General features: G+C 37.9%; 1 protein-coding gene across 3 annotated transcripts in view; it reads left to right on the top strand.

Annotated features, from left to right (window-relative positions):
- GDAP1 (ganglioside induced differentiation associated protein 1) overlaps positions 1-16112 on the top strand; it is a 44678-nt gene extending 28566 nt beyond the window's left edge. Inside the window, exons 1-6 of one of the 3 annotated variants that reach the window (XM_035277175.3) lie at positions 251-446; positions 1149-1196; positions 9669-9842; positions 11102-11196; positions 12144-12258; positions 13193-16112. In XM_035277175.3, the coding sequence (XP_035133066.1) occupies positions 9686-9842; positions 11102-11196; positions 12144-12258; positions 13193-13575 (750 nt within the window). In that variant the 5' untranslated portion in view covers positions 251-446; positions 1149-1196; positions 9669-9685 and the 3' untranslated portion in view covers positions 13576-16112. Of the gene's footprint in view, positions 1-250; positions 447-1148; positions 1342-9668; positions 9843-11101; positions 11197-12143; positions 12259-13192 lie in introns of those variants that run through there. The other 2 variants (XM_002759112.7, XM_035277173.3) reach the window with 2 other exon arrangements.
- Positions 16113-17141: the final 1029 nt, after the last annotated feature.

Here is a 17141-nt window from a genome sequence, read left to right as displayed (position 1 = left end):
GCCTCCAAACCGAAGAGTTATTTGGTATCACCATTTTTCCTTACTGCCCTTCATAACCAGGGACTCGCATTTTTTTTATTTTTTTCTCCTAAAAAAAAAAAACGTTCAATTGCACCTCCCAGGTGCACTCTTAGTCTTGCCAGGGGCTTTCCGGGCACAGACTCCGAGTCCTCGCAGAGCGGCAGCCGGCGGAACTACACTTCCCAGCGGGCCGCGCGCCCTTTTTCCGACAGGCACCGCTCAAAATCCGGAGACGTCTTGAGGGGCAGTGTGGGAGGAAGAAACCCCGGGCGGACGGGCCGGGCCCGCTGGCGGTCTCACACCTCAAGATGGCTGGGAGGCAGGAAGAGCAGAGACGGAGTGCGCCCTTGAGGGTGGAAGGCGCGGCAGACGCGGAGGTTAAGCTCATTCTGTACCACTGGACGCATTCCTTCAGCTCTCAAAAGGTACAGGCCTCGGCGGCAGAAGGCGGCGCGGATCGGGCTTCAGCACCGGGACAGCTCCCACTGGGTCCCGCCCCGAGATGCCGGTCCACCCAGAAACCCGCCTCCAGTGTCCTGACCCCCTCCAAGCGCTCTCTCCAGGCGGGAATGCGCACCTGTGGGTAGCGGGGAGAATCGGTCTGAGATGATTCTAAGTGGCTATGACCCAGGCATTGCCTCTCGCGAAATGCGACAAAAAAAAAAAGCATCATTTTCAGTATTTGGCCTGGAGGCCTTGCCTGCTGGGCCTCGGAGAGAGGCAGAAGGAGGCGTCTTCGTGCACCTGCTTAATCTGCGATCATTTCTTTTACCCTCTTGCATTCGCTCTCTTCAGCAAGAGCTCTTGTACTTGCATGTCAGGCTCTTGTCAGGGAAGGACCCATAATCAGGTTGAGGACACCAAGAAAGTGGTGGTGATGAGGAGGGTGGCTGTTTAATGAATACAGAATCATTTTCATTACTTAATTTGTTTTCTTCTCCAATTTATAAGACGGTAGAATATTCTGTGTTTACTTGTTAATTTCAGGAATAGGAATCTTTAAAACGACTGTTGAAAAAGTTAATAACACAGGGAAGCCCAGAAAGGCTGCTTGCTTAGCTGTGTCCAGGGAAGTCATTTAATTGAAAGCTTATATGTGTTGTAGTAACCAGTGTGAACTCTTCCAGGTGCGCTTGGTAATTGCTGAAAAGGCATTGAAGTGCGAGGAACATGATGTAAGTCTGCCCTTGAGTGAGCACAATGAGCCTTGGTTTATGCGTTTGAACTCAACTGGAGAAGTGCCTGTCCTTATCCACGGGGAAAACATAATTTGTGAGGCCACTCAGATCATTGATTATCTTGAACAGACTTTCCTGGATGGTAATGTTAAGGCTACTTGTGATTTCTTGGATTTACTTTCAACACTATGTTACCTTTCTCCTTTTCTTTCTCTCCTCTCTCTCTTTCTCTTGTGTCATGATGGTGGTTTGGTATTAAAAACCTTTTCCATTTCCATAAGCACACAAATATTAAATAGGTCAATAACAAATTTGCTATAGGCTAGTGTAACACTACTTGAAAGAATTTCATGTAAAGTACAAGTGGTAATATTGAAACAAAAAAATTCATTTGCAAAAAACTGCAGATGTGTGGTTTGTGTTGGTGATTTCTTAGCCTTAAATTCGTAATATTTATTATAAATGTACCCTATGACAATCTCATCTAATATACGAAATGGGTTCCACCTTAAAAACAAGAGGGAAAAAAGAGCAATAAATCTTAAAGGACAATAGAATGTTAGTCTACCCGAGTTCTTTGACCCAGTCACTTCTGAATTGTTTGAATTTCGTATTTTTACTAAGGAATTATAGGGCTTAAATTTGTATAGTGCATTTAAGTAAATCATTTATTGACAGCTTGTTATGTGTCAGACATTTTATAATTTCTATACTACGTAGTCTTCAAAAGAATCTGCGACAGGCATGGTAGACAAGTTATTCCCATTTTGTATGTGAGGAGAAAGCAACAGGGTTGCCCAAAGTAACATAGCTATTGTATGGCAGAGTCTTTGGTCTCTAAAGCCTTCCTATTACACTGTCTCCCATAGTCTTTGACACTTACACATTGTCTTGCTTGTGTCTAATAATAATCCTTTGAAGTGAACTGTAGCTTCAAGGATTTACGCAAGATTACACAGCTAATCACAACAGACTTTGCTGAGAGCAGAACATGGGGCTCAGAGCTTCCAGCTGAGTGCTCTTCTAAAAAGGCTATGTATAAGATTCAGTTACTTTTCATCTGCCAGCAGTTATGTTGATATTAATAGGGTGGGATGAAACCAGAATCTAGTCCCAAACTACAGGAAGCTGACAAAGAAAATTACTAGGACAAAAAAAAGTCTCAGGTACTTAGAAGGAAAATGGTTATGAGGCCTAGATGATGGGCAGTGTGGCAGGGGAAGCCCAGGGAATAAGATTAGCAATGGGCTACCCTGATTCTTAATCTAAGTGCTAGTCCCTTAGGATTGTGATTGGAGTTTTTAATTAAAGGTAGCTTTGGCCTAAACCAAAGCATTTAATGATGTGCTTCCCTTCATCTTTATTTGCTATTCTTTGTAAATTTCTATGCTGGGGACTATACTGAAAATGACAACTAGTTCATTTAAGACAATTTTTCTCAATCTTGAGCTTTTTGGAAATGGATAAGTCTGTTAATAATTTGTATTTCTTGGAAGATGCAATTATAATTGAACAAAACAAAATAATTGTGTTAATAATTCTATTTTAAATGATCAAAAACTTTAACAAGGTATTCTAAATGGAAAATCCTATTTAAATTTTTTGGTAGCATTGCTGGAACTACTGCTTCTACTATCATCATTCCCCTCCTCCATTCCCTCCTTACACTGTTTTTTCTCTAAGAAATTCAGTGATATAAACTATTTACAACATAGTAATGTTACTGATAATTAGGTTTTCTTAAAATTTTCCTTAGTCTTTCTTTTTTCTTTTTAGTACAGAATAATAACACAGAAATACATTCCGTGTCCTGCTAAGTTGTATGTTAATAACCAAAGGAAAGGCTAACTTCTTTTGATTAGTATTCATTAAATTAGAAGAGAAGGCACTGTAGGCTGTGACAGGATGGAAATATGGAAACCACAGACCTTAATTCTGGTTGAGCTATTATTGTAAGTCAGCAATCAAGAGTCCTAGCTTTTAGTCTGAGGCTGCCACTAACTTGTTGAATATCTTTCAATCAATTAGGAAGGTTGAAAAATATTAAGGGACCTAAAACTTATGGTAGTTAGGAAGACAGCAAGAAAGTAATAGTTATATAAATCAAGGCTAAGTTATATAAATCAAGGTCAAGAAGAAGTTTATCTCAGAGTAATGAAATTTTAAAAACAGTGTTATCACAATTATAATTGAGGTAGACAAACATCATCCTATTGTCAAAGACGGGGAAAGGTAAATTCTACCAACCCTTGCTACTTAATGTATGTTCCATTCACCCGTAGCATTGGCATCACCTGAGAGCTTGTTAGAAATGCAGAATCTTAGACCTCTCTGCAGATCATCAAATTAGAATCTTTAACAAGAGCCTCATGTCATTCGTATATACATTAAAGTTTGAGAATACTGCTGTAAATGAGTGTTTAAGCTTTTAGCACTGGTGTAATTTACTGCCTTTAAATCTGGCAGAAATATAGAATAGATTGTGAAAAGTTATTTAAATATGTTATACGTTTTTGTGTATCTCAGTGAAAGGAACCAGTTTCAGTTTTACACTACTGGAGAATGTCACTAACACTTTTAAAAAACTGTCTATTATGTGCCAGGCATGGCTCTAGATATAGTGTATCTTGGTTGAAGTAGAACATTTGAGATTACTTTACATATACCCTTGTGGAATAAAGGAGCAGATATAGCTAGATGATTATAATGCACATTTCCAGATGAATAAACTACCATGTTAAAGAATATTAATTTATAGATTTCTTGTACCAGATTACCTCATCAACTATAGACTTTCATTTTACTTATAATTGTTTTTATCATACTTTATTTTAAATGTTTGAATTGTACAGCACTGTGAGTACCATGAGATTGGGAACAGTGTATCTTATTAAAAACTATCCCCAATGCCTTATACAGTGAATGTTTCTTAATAGGTGCTTAATAAATATTTTGAATGATTAAAATGAATGAATTTTTGAGACAAGGGATCCATGGATAGGGAATATTGTAGGCTTCTGTTCTGACTTAAGCCTAACGAGTCAATGACTTGAATAAAGACAGAAGAAATATGATTATGTTTGTGAATGACAGAAAAGGTAAATAGTCAAAATGATGACTAACATAAAATATTTCTTATGGAAATACAGCAACATGGAAAAATAAAGTTTAACAAAGGTAAAGTTAAAATGGTTATGAAGAAAATGGGTGGTATGAGGCTTTTGTTTTAAAAAACCAGCTGCATTCAAAAAGGTTGGGGAACCTGGTTGACAGGTAGTAAGTTGCCAATGTTAGAACAAATGGCTAGTGTGATTTCAGGTTGTTTGAACATTATAGATTTTTATTGAGAACAGGGTGAGTTGTAACCCTTTGCATTCTGAGCTGTTTGGAATATTTGGCATTTTGTCCAATTATGGATGTAACTTTGAGGAACGTTGACGAGATAGAATGATAATAAGTGGATGGATTTCATGAGGTGCACAGTTGCCCGTGGTCATGATAGGAGACTGAAAGTGTAGCCGTGCCTCTGAAGAACAGAATTTAGTGAACTAGTACGTCTTTCACTGTTATTCGCTGTCCTCTGTTACCGATCCACTGGGGATTATGCCAAAAATGACGACTTGCTGGTCTGGAGACATTTCTCAGCTTTTCTGTGTTTATGTTTACATATTTATATCCTTGCGCTTTTGGGATAGTTCATTAAATAGTTGGCAGTTTGATAGCTGAGGTGGTCCTTTTCAATTCATAGCCTGAAGTAGTGAATATCTGTTGGATAATGGCTATGTTTGATTTTTTTTTTTGGAATGCAGTCATATGGAAGAATGGTATAGACATGAATGACGTTCCTGAGGGCAAAACTTTGGTCAGTGGAGGAATTTCGAAGTACTCAGTTACGGCTGCCAAACTAAGAGCTGGCCAAGAGCTATCTCTTCATTCTTTCAGTAACCATTTATCGGGTATTAATTGGGTGTAGGGTCCTGGGATACTTCAGAGATATTTTAAAGATCCTAAATCATTAGAAGCTTGCTAATCTTCAAAGAGAATTTCTTTCTATAAATTTGGTGATAATTCCAAATCTTTCCTTAACACATACACATGCTATTACTGTTCAGTTTTATAGTCTTTCATGTACATGCTACCTCTTTTTAAGTCTGGGCATGTGGTGAAGAATAGTTACTTTACAGCAAGCAATTGATTAAGCTAGATGAGGTATGAGAGTAAGCAAACTAGGTAAACTGAGGAAGAATGGATGTGACAAGGTGAATGTACATACAAATATGGATTTTTCAATCTAGCTATTGTACTCGTAACTTCTTTAAATAAAATTTAACTTGGCTACTAATAAAAAATATGTGAAATAACTATAAAATACTAGTATATATGATATTTATTGCTACCAAATAACTCTGGTAACCTGGAATCAAGGATGTCATAAGGTGAATAATGGATTTTTGTAATTTAATATAACAGTTCTCTGAACATTACATACATGTCTTATGTCTAAGTATGTAATTTAAAGTATTTTAGGAAATAGAATTTGGTTTGGAAATAAACTATTCTAGTATGATATTAAAATCACATAAATCTTATTAGGATAGGTAAATTTATAGATATGATGTTATCTATAAAATATAAATAAATGTTATATTTGCATTTCATCAAATATATTTAAAAAATAACATTAATTCTGATGTCACTTATATTAAAATAGTTATTTAAGGAATTACCAATTAATATTTACATTTATATTCATCAATAAAAGGCTCTTGTATATAGTTGAATATGGGCCTTTTAGCACATATGCTGAAATTGTAGATTACCGCAAAGTATGGAGAAAATATACCATATGACATGGAAAAGAAGATCAGTCTTTAATAATTGTGTAAGTAAAAGTTGCCTTAAAGGTAACTTTTTTTTACTCTTTGTGATTTGTCCAATTTTAGCAGACAGGTAGGGGGTATTAAAATTCAGAGGTCCTCTTTCTATATTGTGTGTATCAAACAATTGGAACAAACTGTCTGATAAAGGAGTTTTTACTTCCTTCATTATGAATGTTTCTGTTAAGTCTTAACTATAATACCAGTTAAAAATAGTTAAACATTTAATATATAATACATACAATTTATTAAAAACAATGCTATAAATTTGTCTCCAAATCCTGGATGCATACACTGAACTGATATAATTTGACACCAGGTTATTATTATTTTTCCTCGTCTGTATTTAGATTTGCTCTTTCTAGTTCCAGAGTTATGACAGCATTGAATTGTAATCAGTTAGTAACTGTGTCTTTTGCCTCAGGTCATGACTTAATTGTTTAACATCATTATTATATATTTTTAACCGCCTAGGGTGTGACTAGTTGAAGGGTGCAATATTGTCCGGCTGCGTTATGCATATTATCATATATACTGATGCAATCACTGTACAGTCTAAGCAAAATAAACAGCAAAAGGCTAGAGTGAGGAATGAAACCCAATCGGTTTCCACTGAGCTAGTAAGGGAGGCTTGAAAGTTGTACAAGTAGACCTAGGGGAGTCTTTCTTGAAAACAAGGCATAATAATACCTCCTTTATCTGCCTTTACTAGGAAACATGGGTAACCAGAGTAGTGAATTTAGTAAAATAATGAAAGCTTATGCCTTTAAGCCCTTAATTTCTTTTTATTTTTTACTCTTGGGAAAACCAAATGTAATTTTAAAAAATGACTCGGAGCCATTGTTATTTTACTCAGCAGTACAAGGACTTGAGAATGTACAGGCCCATTTATCTCCATCACATGGCTACAGAATGCTTTTATTGTTTCTTTCTGATGTTTTTTTGCTTCTTTTGGTTTCTTCTGCCATTTATCAAATCTTTCTGCTTTATGTCTATCTGCCGGTTTATAATTTGCTGCCTAAATTTATGTGTAACATAAAACGTGTCTCCTGCTCAGTTCTTCTAGGAAGTCGAGTCTTGTGCCAGCTTATTTGTTCTTCCAGCTTAATCACCAACCTGATATCCATCATCGCAACCCCACTCCCCAGTGCTGGGACCTCCTCTCATTGCCTACTTCTTAAAACTCTCTAATTCCCTATCCTGCCCCAGTATGTCTTATGTTGCTTTCCTACTCCTGATTGAGGTTGATTACTGAGAAAAAAACTCTTGCCTTTAGTATTTTGATAAAAGTGCTCTATGGAAGGACTGGAAAATAAAATAGGATGGGATTGAGAGGGAAGATCTCCTCTATAATTGAAAGGAAATTCCCAGTTGTCTTTTGAAAAACTGTTATCAGAAGCAGCAGACACTGTTGTGCTCTGGTGTGAGGAGGAGGATGGCAGCGCAGTGCCCAGAAGCAGCAGACACTGTTGTGCTCTGGTGTGAGGAGGAGGATGGCAGCGTGGTGCCCACATGATACTGAACAAGGCATCCTTGATGTGCCTGAGGAGGCAGGGAGATGGAGAGATAAGTTGGGTTCAGTGTGTATCTTATGCTCTGATGGTGCTTCAGGAAGTAGTTAGATAGTAATGGCACACTGAGTAGAAGAAAATTATTTTCATGGATTTAAACATTTATCCTCCTTGAAGAATTTGAGTTTGGCCAGATGGAACTTCCCCAGAAAGCAATTAGACATTGTTTTTCCTGCTCTCATTCACTTTCCTAGGAAGGAAATGCTATGCTCTTCTGGAGAGAAGCCCCAGAGACCGGCACCAGAAAGCAGCCAGAGCTACTAGCCATTACTTTGACCATATGGGAAGCATTTGAAAATGTACCATTTATGGTTATTAGCCTGAGGTTCTTGGGCCCCTAAAGCATTAATTCTGAAACTTTTTGGTCTCTAGAGCCTGCTGTCTCTGAGGACAACAGAGAGCATTTGTTTATGTGGATCATACCTATCAATGTTTATGATTTAGAAAGCAAAACTGAGAAAACTTAAAATATTAGCCTACTTAAGCACAATCCCACTAGCTGTCAGAGTGATGGAGTCATCTTTCCTGTAGCCTCTGGGAACTTCTCCTGTACACTTGAGAGAGAGTAAGAGTGAAAAGTAATTAACATCTTAGTATTTTGGTAAAAATAGCTTTGACTTAGTAGAGACCCCACAAGTGTTTTAGGAAAAGCCAGGGATCCTTAGACCACAGTGTGAGAACTGTTGCCCTTAGTGGTATATGAATAGAATTCAGGAGATTTGAGATCTTGGATGGGAAATAATTGTATCTGTATTTAAAGGAATCATTTCCTTCCATTAGCAATGTAGGCACAATCCATGGCAATATCAGGAGTGCCTGTGGCTTTGATAACCAATGGAAATCACAGATATGTTCATAGTTAAGCTATTGCAGATATGTTAATACTTTGAAATTGTGGTAGTTATTAGACCTGACATTTTTTAGGAGCACATTGAGAGCCAGAGGTAGGAAAAGATTCTGAAGGGACATAACCCTGACCTTTGGGTTGCATCCTTCACTTTTATTCTTGTTGGATAGTCTCTGAAATGAAAATCCTTTGAAGATGTTATGATGGTATAGCATTACATTAGGAATCAGATGAATTTAGTTCTAGCTCTGCCTCTGATTAGCTATGGGATCTTGGGAGAAGTTTTCAGCCCTTGCATCTCAGTGTCCTTTTTAACTACTGCAGTGCTTCTCCAGCGCAAGTAATCTATAATAATTGGAAATTTTGGAATATATTTATTAGAATTTATTAAACATCTACTACATGTCAGACATTATATTAGGCACTGGGGATTTAACAGAGAGCAGTACATCGTCCCTACCCTCAAGGACTCTACAGTCTGGATTTTAACTAGCAAATAAGGATATATATAGAACCCACTTGCCAGAGATAATTGTTAGAAATTCCTGGGGAAAGTGCACCTGATATTTTTGAGCAAGTATCTTTCCTGTTCCATGTCACTTCATGCTCCCATGTGTCAGCAGGGTCACTCTTGATGTTGGTTGGCACCTAGAAAAGAGTAGCCCCTGATTATCTTCCCATAGTGAGTCCTCATTCAATTAACCAAACTTCATTGAGTGCCTAAAGTGTGTGAACTGTGCTAGACTCTGGATTGCAGGTTCCTTTCCCTGTAGACAGCCTTGGGGCAAAAAGATGCAATGAATTACAGTGTGATAAGGGCTGTAACAGAGTGTGAGTAATGTATTATGGATGTATAGAAGAAGGTACATGTGAGCCAGTCAGATATTGGCAGTTGTAGGAGGTTAGGGAATGCTTCCTGAAATAAATGGCACAAATAACTGGGCCTCTAGGGCTGAACGCAGTTTGCAAGGTGGGTAAATAAGAGAATACCAATGTGATTATAATTTGGGATCTTGTCTGGTGCATCAGGCCATTTCAAACTTGAATGTTTGGGGAGACAACATTTTTTGAATATACAGATATGTTGAAAATGATTGGTTAGTGTTTTTGTTTTGCTTTTGAGTGTAACAACTCATTTGTAACTTTTTCTGCAATATTTATCTGTGCATTTTAGAAAGAACACCCAGGTTAATGCCTGATAAAGGAAGCATGTATTACCCACGGGTACAGCATTACCGAGAGCTGCTTGACTCCTTGCCAATGGATGCCTATACACATGGCTGCATTTTACATCCTGAGTTAACTGTGGACTCCATGATCCCGGCTTATGCAACTACAAGAATCCGAAGTATGTAAATATTTTAAAGACCTGGAATTCTGTCTGACACTTTCTTTTAATTCATTTTGAGACCTAGCATGTCTCATGGTCACTAAAAGAAGATTGGGAATAAGGTTGTTGAGTTTGCTTTATGGATGTGCATATTATGGATCAGTCCATGAAGCAGTTGGATTAATCTGTGCTTAACTTGCTTAGTTTGACATATATTGTCTATAGGACCTGATTTATCAGCTTCTGGCTTTGAGGGCCAAGCTTGGGTAAAACTCTGAAGAGTGGGTTATGGAAAGTAAGGAATATAACAGGTTCTCATGAACAGATGGACTAGGAATCTGAAGATCTGGGATCTGCCTAGGATTATGGGCAGTTGAGTTCACGTTTCTAGTCCTTAATTGTTTCATTATGTGAGGAAACTGGACTAGAGGGTGTTAAACTATTACTCTGGCTCTATGTTCAGTGATAGGAGATTTATTGGGATTGATTTGTGACATCCAGCTTTCTGCCTTCTTCCTGTCATGAGGATAGTCAGTGCATGATCTGTGGAGCAGGAGGTGTGCTTTATAGCACAGGTGACTGGGGATAAGAAGGGAAAGGATGGTGGCAGGGGTCACACTTTGGGAATGCTGATCAGAAACACTCAAACTCAGATCTCCTAAATCCAGAAACCATTTTTTCCCCATTATATGATACTCACCTTTATTATTCTTAGATTGTTTTTTTTCCTTTTTGATACATCCCCTTTTCTTCTCTTCTCTGCCCTCCTTCCTTTTCACCGCTTTTTCTCTCTTCTTTTCCATTCTCTTCTCCACTGCTTCTCTTCCTGCTTCTCTTTCCTCTTATTCCTCTTCCTCCTCTTCATAAATACCCTTTATATGATTTGAAACAAGAGTTCTGACTATAATTCTATCACCTATAGTTAATATTTTTAAAAAGTAAGGCTTTTTTCTCTCTTCACACAGGCGTTCATTATAGCAAGCTTGAAAGGTAGAGGAAGGCAGAGCAGCGAGCCTGCACTGAGCACTCTGAAGTGCTGGGCCTTGGCTCTAAGTGCTTCCCATGAAGCTTCTCATTTAGTCTTTACCCTGCTTGGCAGATATTCTTGTAGTTTCATTTGAAACATGAGGAAACTGAGGCATAGACAGGGTAAGCCCAAGGCAGAGAAGCAGGGCATGAGCTCCAGAGTTCTTGTCATTGAGTTTCTCTGCTTCTCCTTGTTTCTGGTGTAGAAGGGAGAATATAATTTTCTGTTTCCAAAATGTTTTTATTATCAGGCCAGATTGGAAACACAGAGTCTGAGCTGAAGAAACTTGCTGAAGAAAACCCAGATTTACAAGAAGCATACATTGCAAAACAGAAACGACTTAAAGTAAGTCAGTCAGCTGTCCTCAATTGACACACCCTGCATGTAGTAAATGTTCTACTTCTTGTAAAGTACCACTATTTCTAGAACATCTCTTAAATATTGCAGCTCACCAGTCCACATGTTACCTTTGGCTTATGTTCTCCTTTTAGAGATAATATTTTATTAGATTTGATATTAAAACTTGATGACAAATGTGTAACAAGCAGATATTGAGCATGCTGGTTGCCAGCATGTTATGAAATGCAAAGTTATGAAATGCAAAGGAAGTTCATAACATATTCTAGAATCTGTCATTTCAGGTATTCCACCACTGTAAGGCTTCACTAGACCTACATCCCTCCAGGTGTCACACTGACCTGCTTTGCCCCCTGGAGGAGTGTGTGTTACGGTCAGCCTTTCTCCTTCTGTTGATTCCTTCCTCGGGCCCAGCAACACAGGCAAACTTCTCTCATATTAAAATTGTAGAATACAGCAGCACTCCCAACCCTACCCAACTTCCCACCTTCCTTTATCTTTTCTTAGCTAAACGAGCTCCCCAGAAGAAATCCCTGCACTCACAGTTACTTGACTGACTCTCCACCAGCCCTTTAATTCCTTGCACTCAGACTTTTCCTCGTCTCTGACCCTTCAGTTACTCTTTAAATTGCAGCTGCTGGAACTCTTCTTCTGAGTTGTGCTTGGCATATGCCTCTTCATGTCCCTTCCATTCTTTGCCTTCTCTGGTCATCTGGCCTCATAGGAGCTGCCAGTGAGTGGTAGCATTTTCACAATTAGAATATTTCCCTTCAACTTTGCTTTCTTTTTCTTTTCTTTTGCTGAGTTTTTCTATTTTTTCCCATTGCCTAAAATAAACAGGCTCAAGTCTGTAAGAATTTGTATCCGCTTTGGTTTACCTGGATTTTTTTTTTACAGGTGTAAATAATCTTTTATTTTTTTTTGTGGTTAATTAGTCAAAGCTGCTCGACCATGACAATGTCAAGTATTTGAAGAAAATTCTTGATGAGTTGGAGAAAGTCTTGGATCAGGTCGAAACTGAATTGCAAAGAAGAAATGAAGAAACCCCAGGTAGGTTCCTGTATATGTTCTTTTTCTCTTTTCAACATCAGTATTACTCATGGGAACATTCTTAAGTCTTACCAAAAAACATTCTGTAATCTGCTCTTCATTGTTGTTATTTACGGGCAGTTTTAATTATGATAGCAGCAATGATATTGCACCCAGAAAAACCCAGGTGTCTAATTATAACTCAATCTGTATCTATGTGAAGGATTTTTTCTGCACAATTTAAACTATACTTGGGAGAGTTTTACCTGTTTTACAAATTTATAATTATAGTAGTTTGGTTGAATAACTTGAATAATTGCTTGAACGTTCCCTCTAGTTTTTTCCTTAGGCAGGGAGACAGCCTCCAGTCCAAAGGATACAAAGGGGGCCAGCACTGAGCACCTGTAGACTGGCTGGTGAGCATGCATGTGCCAGTGAACTGACTTCAGGGTTAAGCCATAGGCGGATACACATCAGCCATTTGTGCTACTCTGACTAGAGTTAAAGACCATGTTACCTGTCATAAATGCTCTTGTACTTTAAATGACTAAGAACATAGCCACCGAGTATTGTTTCAGACTCAGCTTTATGGATTTTTCTAAAGCAGAACTGTTTTTGTAAACCAGAAGGCAGTATCTTTTAACTGGCTTAGAAGCTCCCAACCCCTGAGTATCCTTTACAAAGTGATAGGTTCAAGTGGCTGCAGTTTTACATAGGGACCTGGATGGCTGACAGACGCCAAGCAAGTCTCCTTTAGCTTCAGATGCATTTGCTTGGACTTTTTTTTTTTTAAAGCATGAAATTACTCTCTGAGTGTGGTGGTCAAGAAAATAAATATATCATGACCTTCATCTTTTGCTATACTCATGCTCACCCTTAAGGCTGAGTCCACTGATGCCAGCTGGAGTCTGTAGCGTGCTTGCTTCTAATTCTCTATGTCCCTTTCTCTAATTAGAAGAGGGCCACCAACCTTGGCTCTGTGGTGAATCCTTCACCCTGGCAGACGTCTCACTCGCTGTCACATTGCATCGACTGAAGTTCCTGGGGTTTGCGAGGAGAAACTGGGGAAACGGAAAGCGACCAAACTTGGAAACCTATTACGAGCGTGTCTTGAAGAGAAAAACATTTAACAAGGTTTTAGGACATGTCAACAATATATTAATCTCTGCAGTGCTGCCAACAGCATTCCGGGTGGCCAAGAAAAGGGCCCCAAAAGTTCTTGGCACGACCCTTGTGGTTGGTTTGCTTGCAGGAGTGGGATATTTTGCTTTTATGCTTTTCAGAAAGAGGCTTGGCAGCATGATATTAGCATTTAGACCCAGACCACATTATTTCTAGGCTTGTTGGGATCTTGTGGTGGCAGCTCATCCAAGCATTTAGCTAGATCTTGTGATTGCCCATAGCTCTCTGAGTCTGTCTTATTGAGTAGTTAGCAGTATTTTTTCCTAAAATTCAGAAGTCATCTTTGTTATACAACACAGGAGTTTAGATAGCAATAGGACACAAAATTGCTTCATTCCACAACTGCTAGCTCCAGGCAGAAATAGCAAGGCAAAGAGATAAGAGCAGGAAAAATGAGAGAATGAAGTCTATGTAGGGTAGAGCAATAGAAAATCTTCGGGAGCCTCCAGCATTCATGGCTGCCTGTCTCATTGCTAAACATCACATTTAGCTACCTGTGGCCACTGCCCACACATACACTTCTGTAATTGAGAAGGCTTAGGAGAGAACTAGGGAATCACTGGGGGTAGTGGGCTGGAGAGAATCCCAGGCTTTGTATGTGTAGCATATCATTTGACCTCAGTGTTAATTTTCAATGCTTGTGAAACACATGCATTGCTTTAGTAAGACTAAGTGCTTATATACCTGGGAATATGATACTCATCGGAGCACATCTGCCTAGCATTTACTTAAAAGTCATAAGTGATATTAAGATGATTCTTTACCATTTCAGATGGTTCCCAATTTGAATTACCAAATGGTAATGGTTCCTTACTGTTTTAGATGGTGCCTGTGAGATATCATTTCTCTGGATGATCATGTCCAGTCGGTGGGGTTAGGAAGGGTGGCTTCTATAGCCCTCTATGCATGTAAGTGGCATTTAGATGAATGTCCCAGCTAATCACTAGCATGTCATATGGCTGGGTAGTGGGTATTTTGATGATCTGGGAGTACCAAATATGATCATTCTTCATTTGGGGAGGCTGGTGTGTTAACACAAAAATTGTTGTCGAGATCTTTCACCTGTTTATGATCATCAACAAGGACTTGTTAGAAAGGTCTAGTCTTAGCACTTGGCAGTTAATCTAGGGAAGATGAATTAAATGGACAGGTAGTGATGCATATTGAATTCATTCATGTATGTTTAAGGGATTTGGGTGGGGGGGGATACCTCAGTTCATCTGGAATGGACAGTTCATGTGTCCCATGAATAACCATGGAACTGTAACAATGGTTTGTGCTCAGAAAAAGTCTTTCATGGTGACAGGAAGGCAGTTTCCTTGGAGCTGGCCATGAAGGCCTTAGGAGCCATTTCCAGTGTCTGGTGGGTAGCACACATAGAAATGATGTGCTCAGGTCGCAGCGAACAACAAAAAAGCTTGCTTGGATTGTCTCAGATGGGCTGCACAAAACGGCCAAAGAATGTACTAACTTCATCGTTAATAGGAAAGTCATACCTGGGAAACAACGATTCTTTGTTGGTAAAATGATTCTCTAATTCTATTTTGATGCTGTAATTCCATTTCATGAACCAGTTGTATTAGAAAATCTTGATGAACTATATGTTCCCAGTTTACAAAAAATTAATAAAACCTCCAGAGCAAACTCAGTCTAATAATAATTGAGCAGCAGCTTTTATGTTTTAAATTTGTACGTTAGTGTGTCGTCATACGGAATGTCTGAACCTGTTAATGGGACATACCAATCCATGTATTCATAAGAGCCATGGAATTTATTATTCATTAGTTTATAGTGTTTGAGTTCTTTATGTCACTGTGTTAGAAACAAGAACCGAGATGTGAAGAAATAAAAATTGGATTTTTGTAAAAACCTTTGAAGGATATTTACTGTTGAAATGGTTGTTGGTTAAGAATAAAGATTAGAAGTCCAGGGTTAACTTTTCCTACAATTTATATTATTCCTGAATCATAGGGAATCTTTCTAGAATGGGTTTATAATTTCCTTGTACAGTTTCTTTGGAAATACGTTAAAAGATAGTGGCAACTTCATCTGTTTCATGGATACTCTTTGAGTTTATGTCTTTAAGGTATTTGTTTAGGGACACAATGACCACTAGATGTCGCTGTTCATCCAGGTGACTGAGATTGGGTATTTTTTGTTCTGCAACCCTTCCAAAATGTTTCAAGCGAAGATAGTAATGACCTCAGTTTCTGAAATAAGGGCATCTTTATCAGATTATTCATCCGTTTTAAAAAAAAAGCTTGAGGCAAATGTGACTGATCTATAATGCTTTGAAAGGGATTACAGTACCACACAATGTGAAGCTAGAGTTAAACATACACTATTAGCTAAATAGGCACTTTATGTATTTTATTTTTCATGATCATTGGTGACTGGTCAGTGTATTCCTCAATTTCCAAAATTTGTATATATCACAATTAGAAAAATGCCTGAGGTACTAAAGTAAGGTTGGCTATTTGTGTCTTAACACACATAAATACTATTGTTATTGCAACAAATGCCTTTTGAATCCATTTTCCATAATTGCAGATAGTTGTAAATTGCTTGCTTAATTTTTAGTAATTATTGCTGTTGACACCAGAGTTGTAGATTTTTGGTGTTGTTGAATGCAATAGAGAGATCTGTAAGATCAATAAAAGTAATTGGAAAATAAATATGAACCCTAAAACAAAGTACTCATTTTGTAATCTTTTTTGGAAAACAGATGTACTTTTTAAAATTTATAATCAAAGCATCATGTGGTAATTAAAAGGGTACAATAAGCAGAGGTTAGATATTCAAGATATTCAGCTACTGGATGCCATATTTTCTTTATAACAAAATTGCTGACTCATGCTTCATTTAAATATGCACACTTGAATGGCAGCCTAAAAAATAACATTGATCCTGCTCATTAAAATAGCTGTTTTGCAGCTAGCCACCAACCAGGGGAGAGCAAGAAAATGATGAACACTGAGTATTTATCTTTGCAAAATAGTTTTCTTACATGTTTACTGAGTTTCAAATATCACTCATATTTATGTATATTTTTGACATAGCTAATTCTCTTTTATTGAATATGGATTATGAATATTCAAATTAACTTTCACATTTCTAGCTTGGAAAGCCTAGCCATTCAATCAAATAGAAATTGTGTACTTTCATTTTGCACTGAACAAAGCAAATTAAATGCGAGTCTAATTGGTATTCTTTTCCTTGAGTTTACAGACAAGAACAAAGGGCAACAATACTGAATACTCGTGGAAAGTCACCAGGATATATAACTTCGTAGTCTGCTCAGAAAAGAAAAACAGTATGATAAAGACATGAAGGTCAAATTAATGCAATAAATAAATCAGTATTCAGACATAACTATCATATTGTTTATGCCAACCATTGGTTCATTTACTTGATCTCTGCTTACCCATATCAGAATGTCTTGATTTTATAATACTATAGAACAGTTGTTTCACTAGATAGGGTAGTAGATTCCAAACCAAGTGAGGAAGTATAATTTCTAGTGTGAGGATAGTAGTTTTAATTATGTAATACATTATGAAAATGAAGAGAAGGAGTGAAAGAACTCAGTTTGTGAATTGGAAAGACAGTGCACGGATGACAGCAATATTCTTTATGGATTGCACCTAAGTTGGGGCCTGACGGTTTTAGGAGGGATGAAAGGTTAGCATTGATGAGAAGTCAGTGGGGTAGAGCAGCTCTTC

The sequence above is a fragment of the Callithrix jacchus genome, chromosome 16, assembly GCF_049354715.1.
Source record: "Callithrix jacchus isolate 240 chromosome 16, calJac240_pri, whole genome shotgun sequence".
In the NCBI taxonomy this organism is placed as follows: domain Eukaryota; kingdom Metazoa; phylum Chordata; class Mammalia; order Primates; family Cebidae; genus Callithrix; species Callithrix jacchus.
This window is presented reverse-complemented; position numbering and strand designations above follow the sequence as displayed.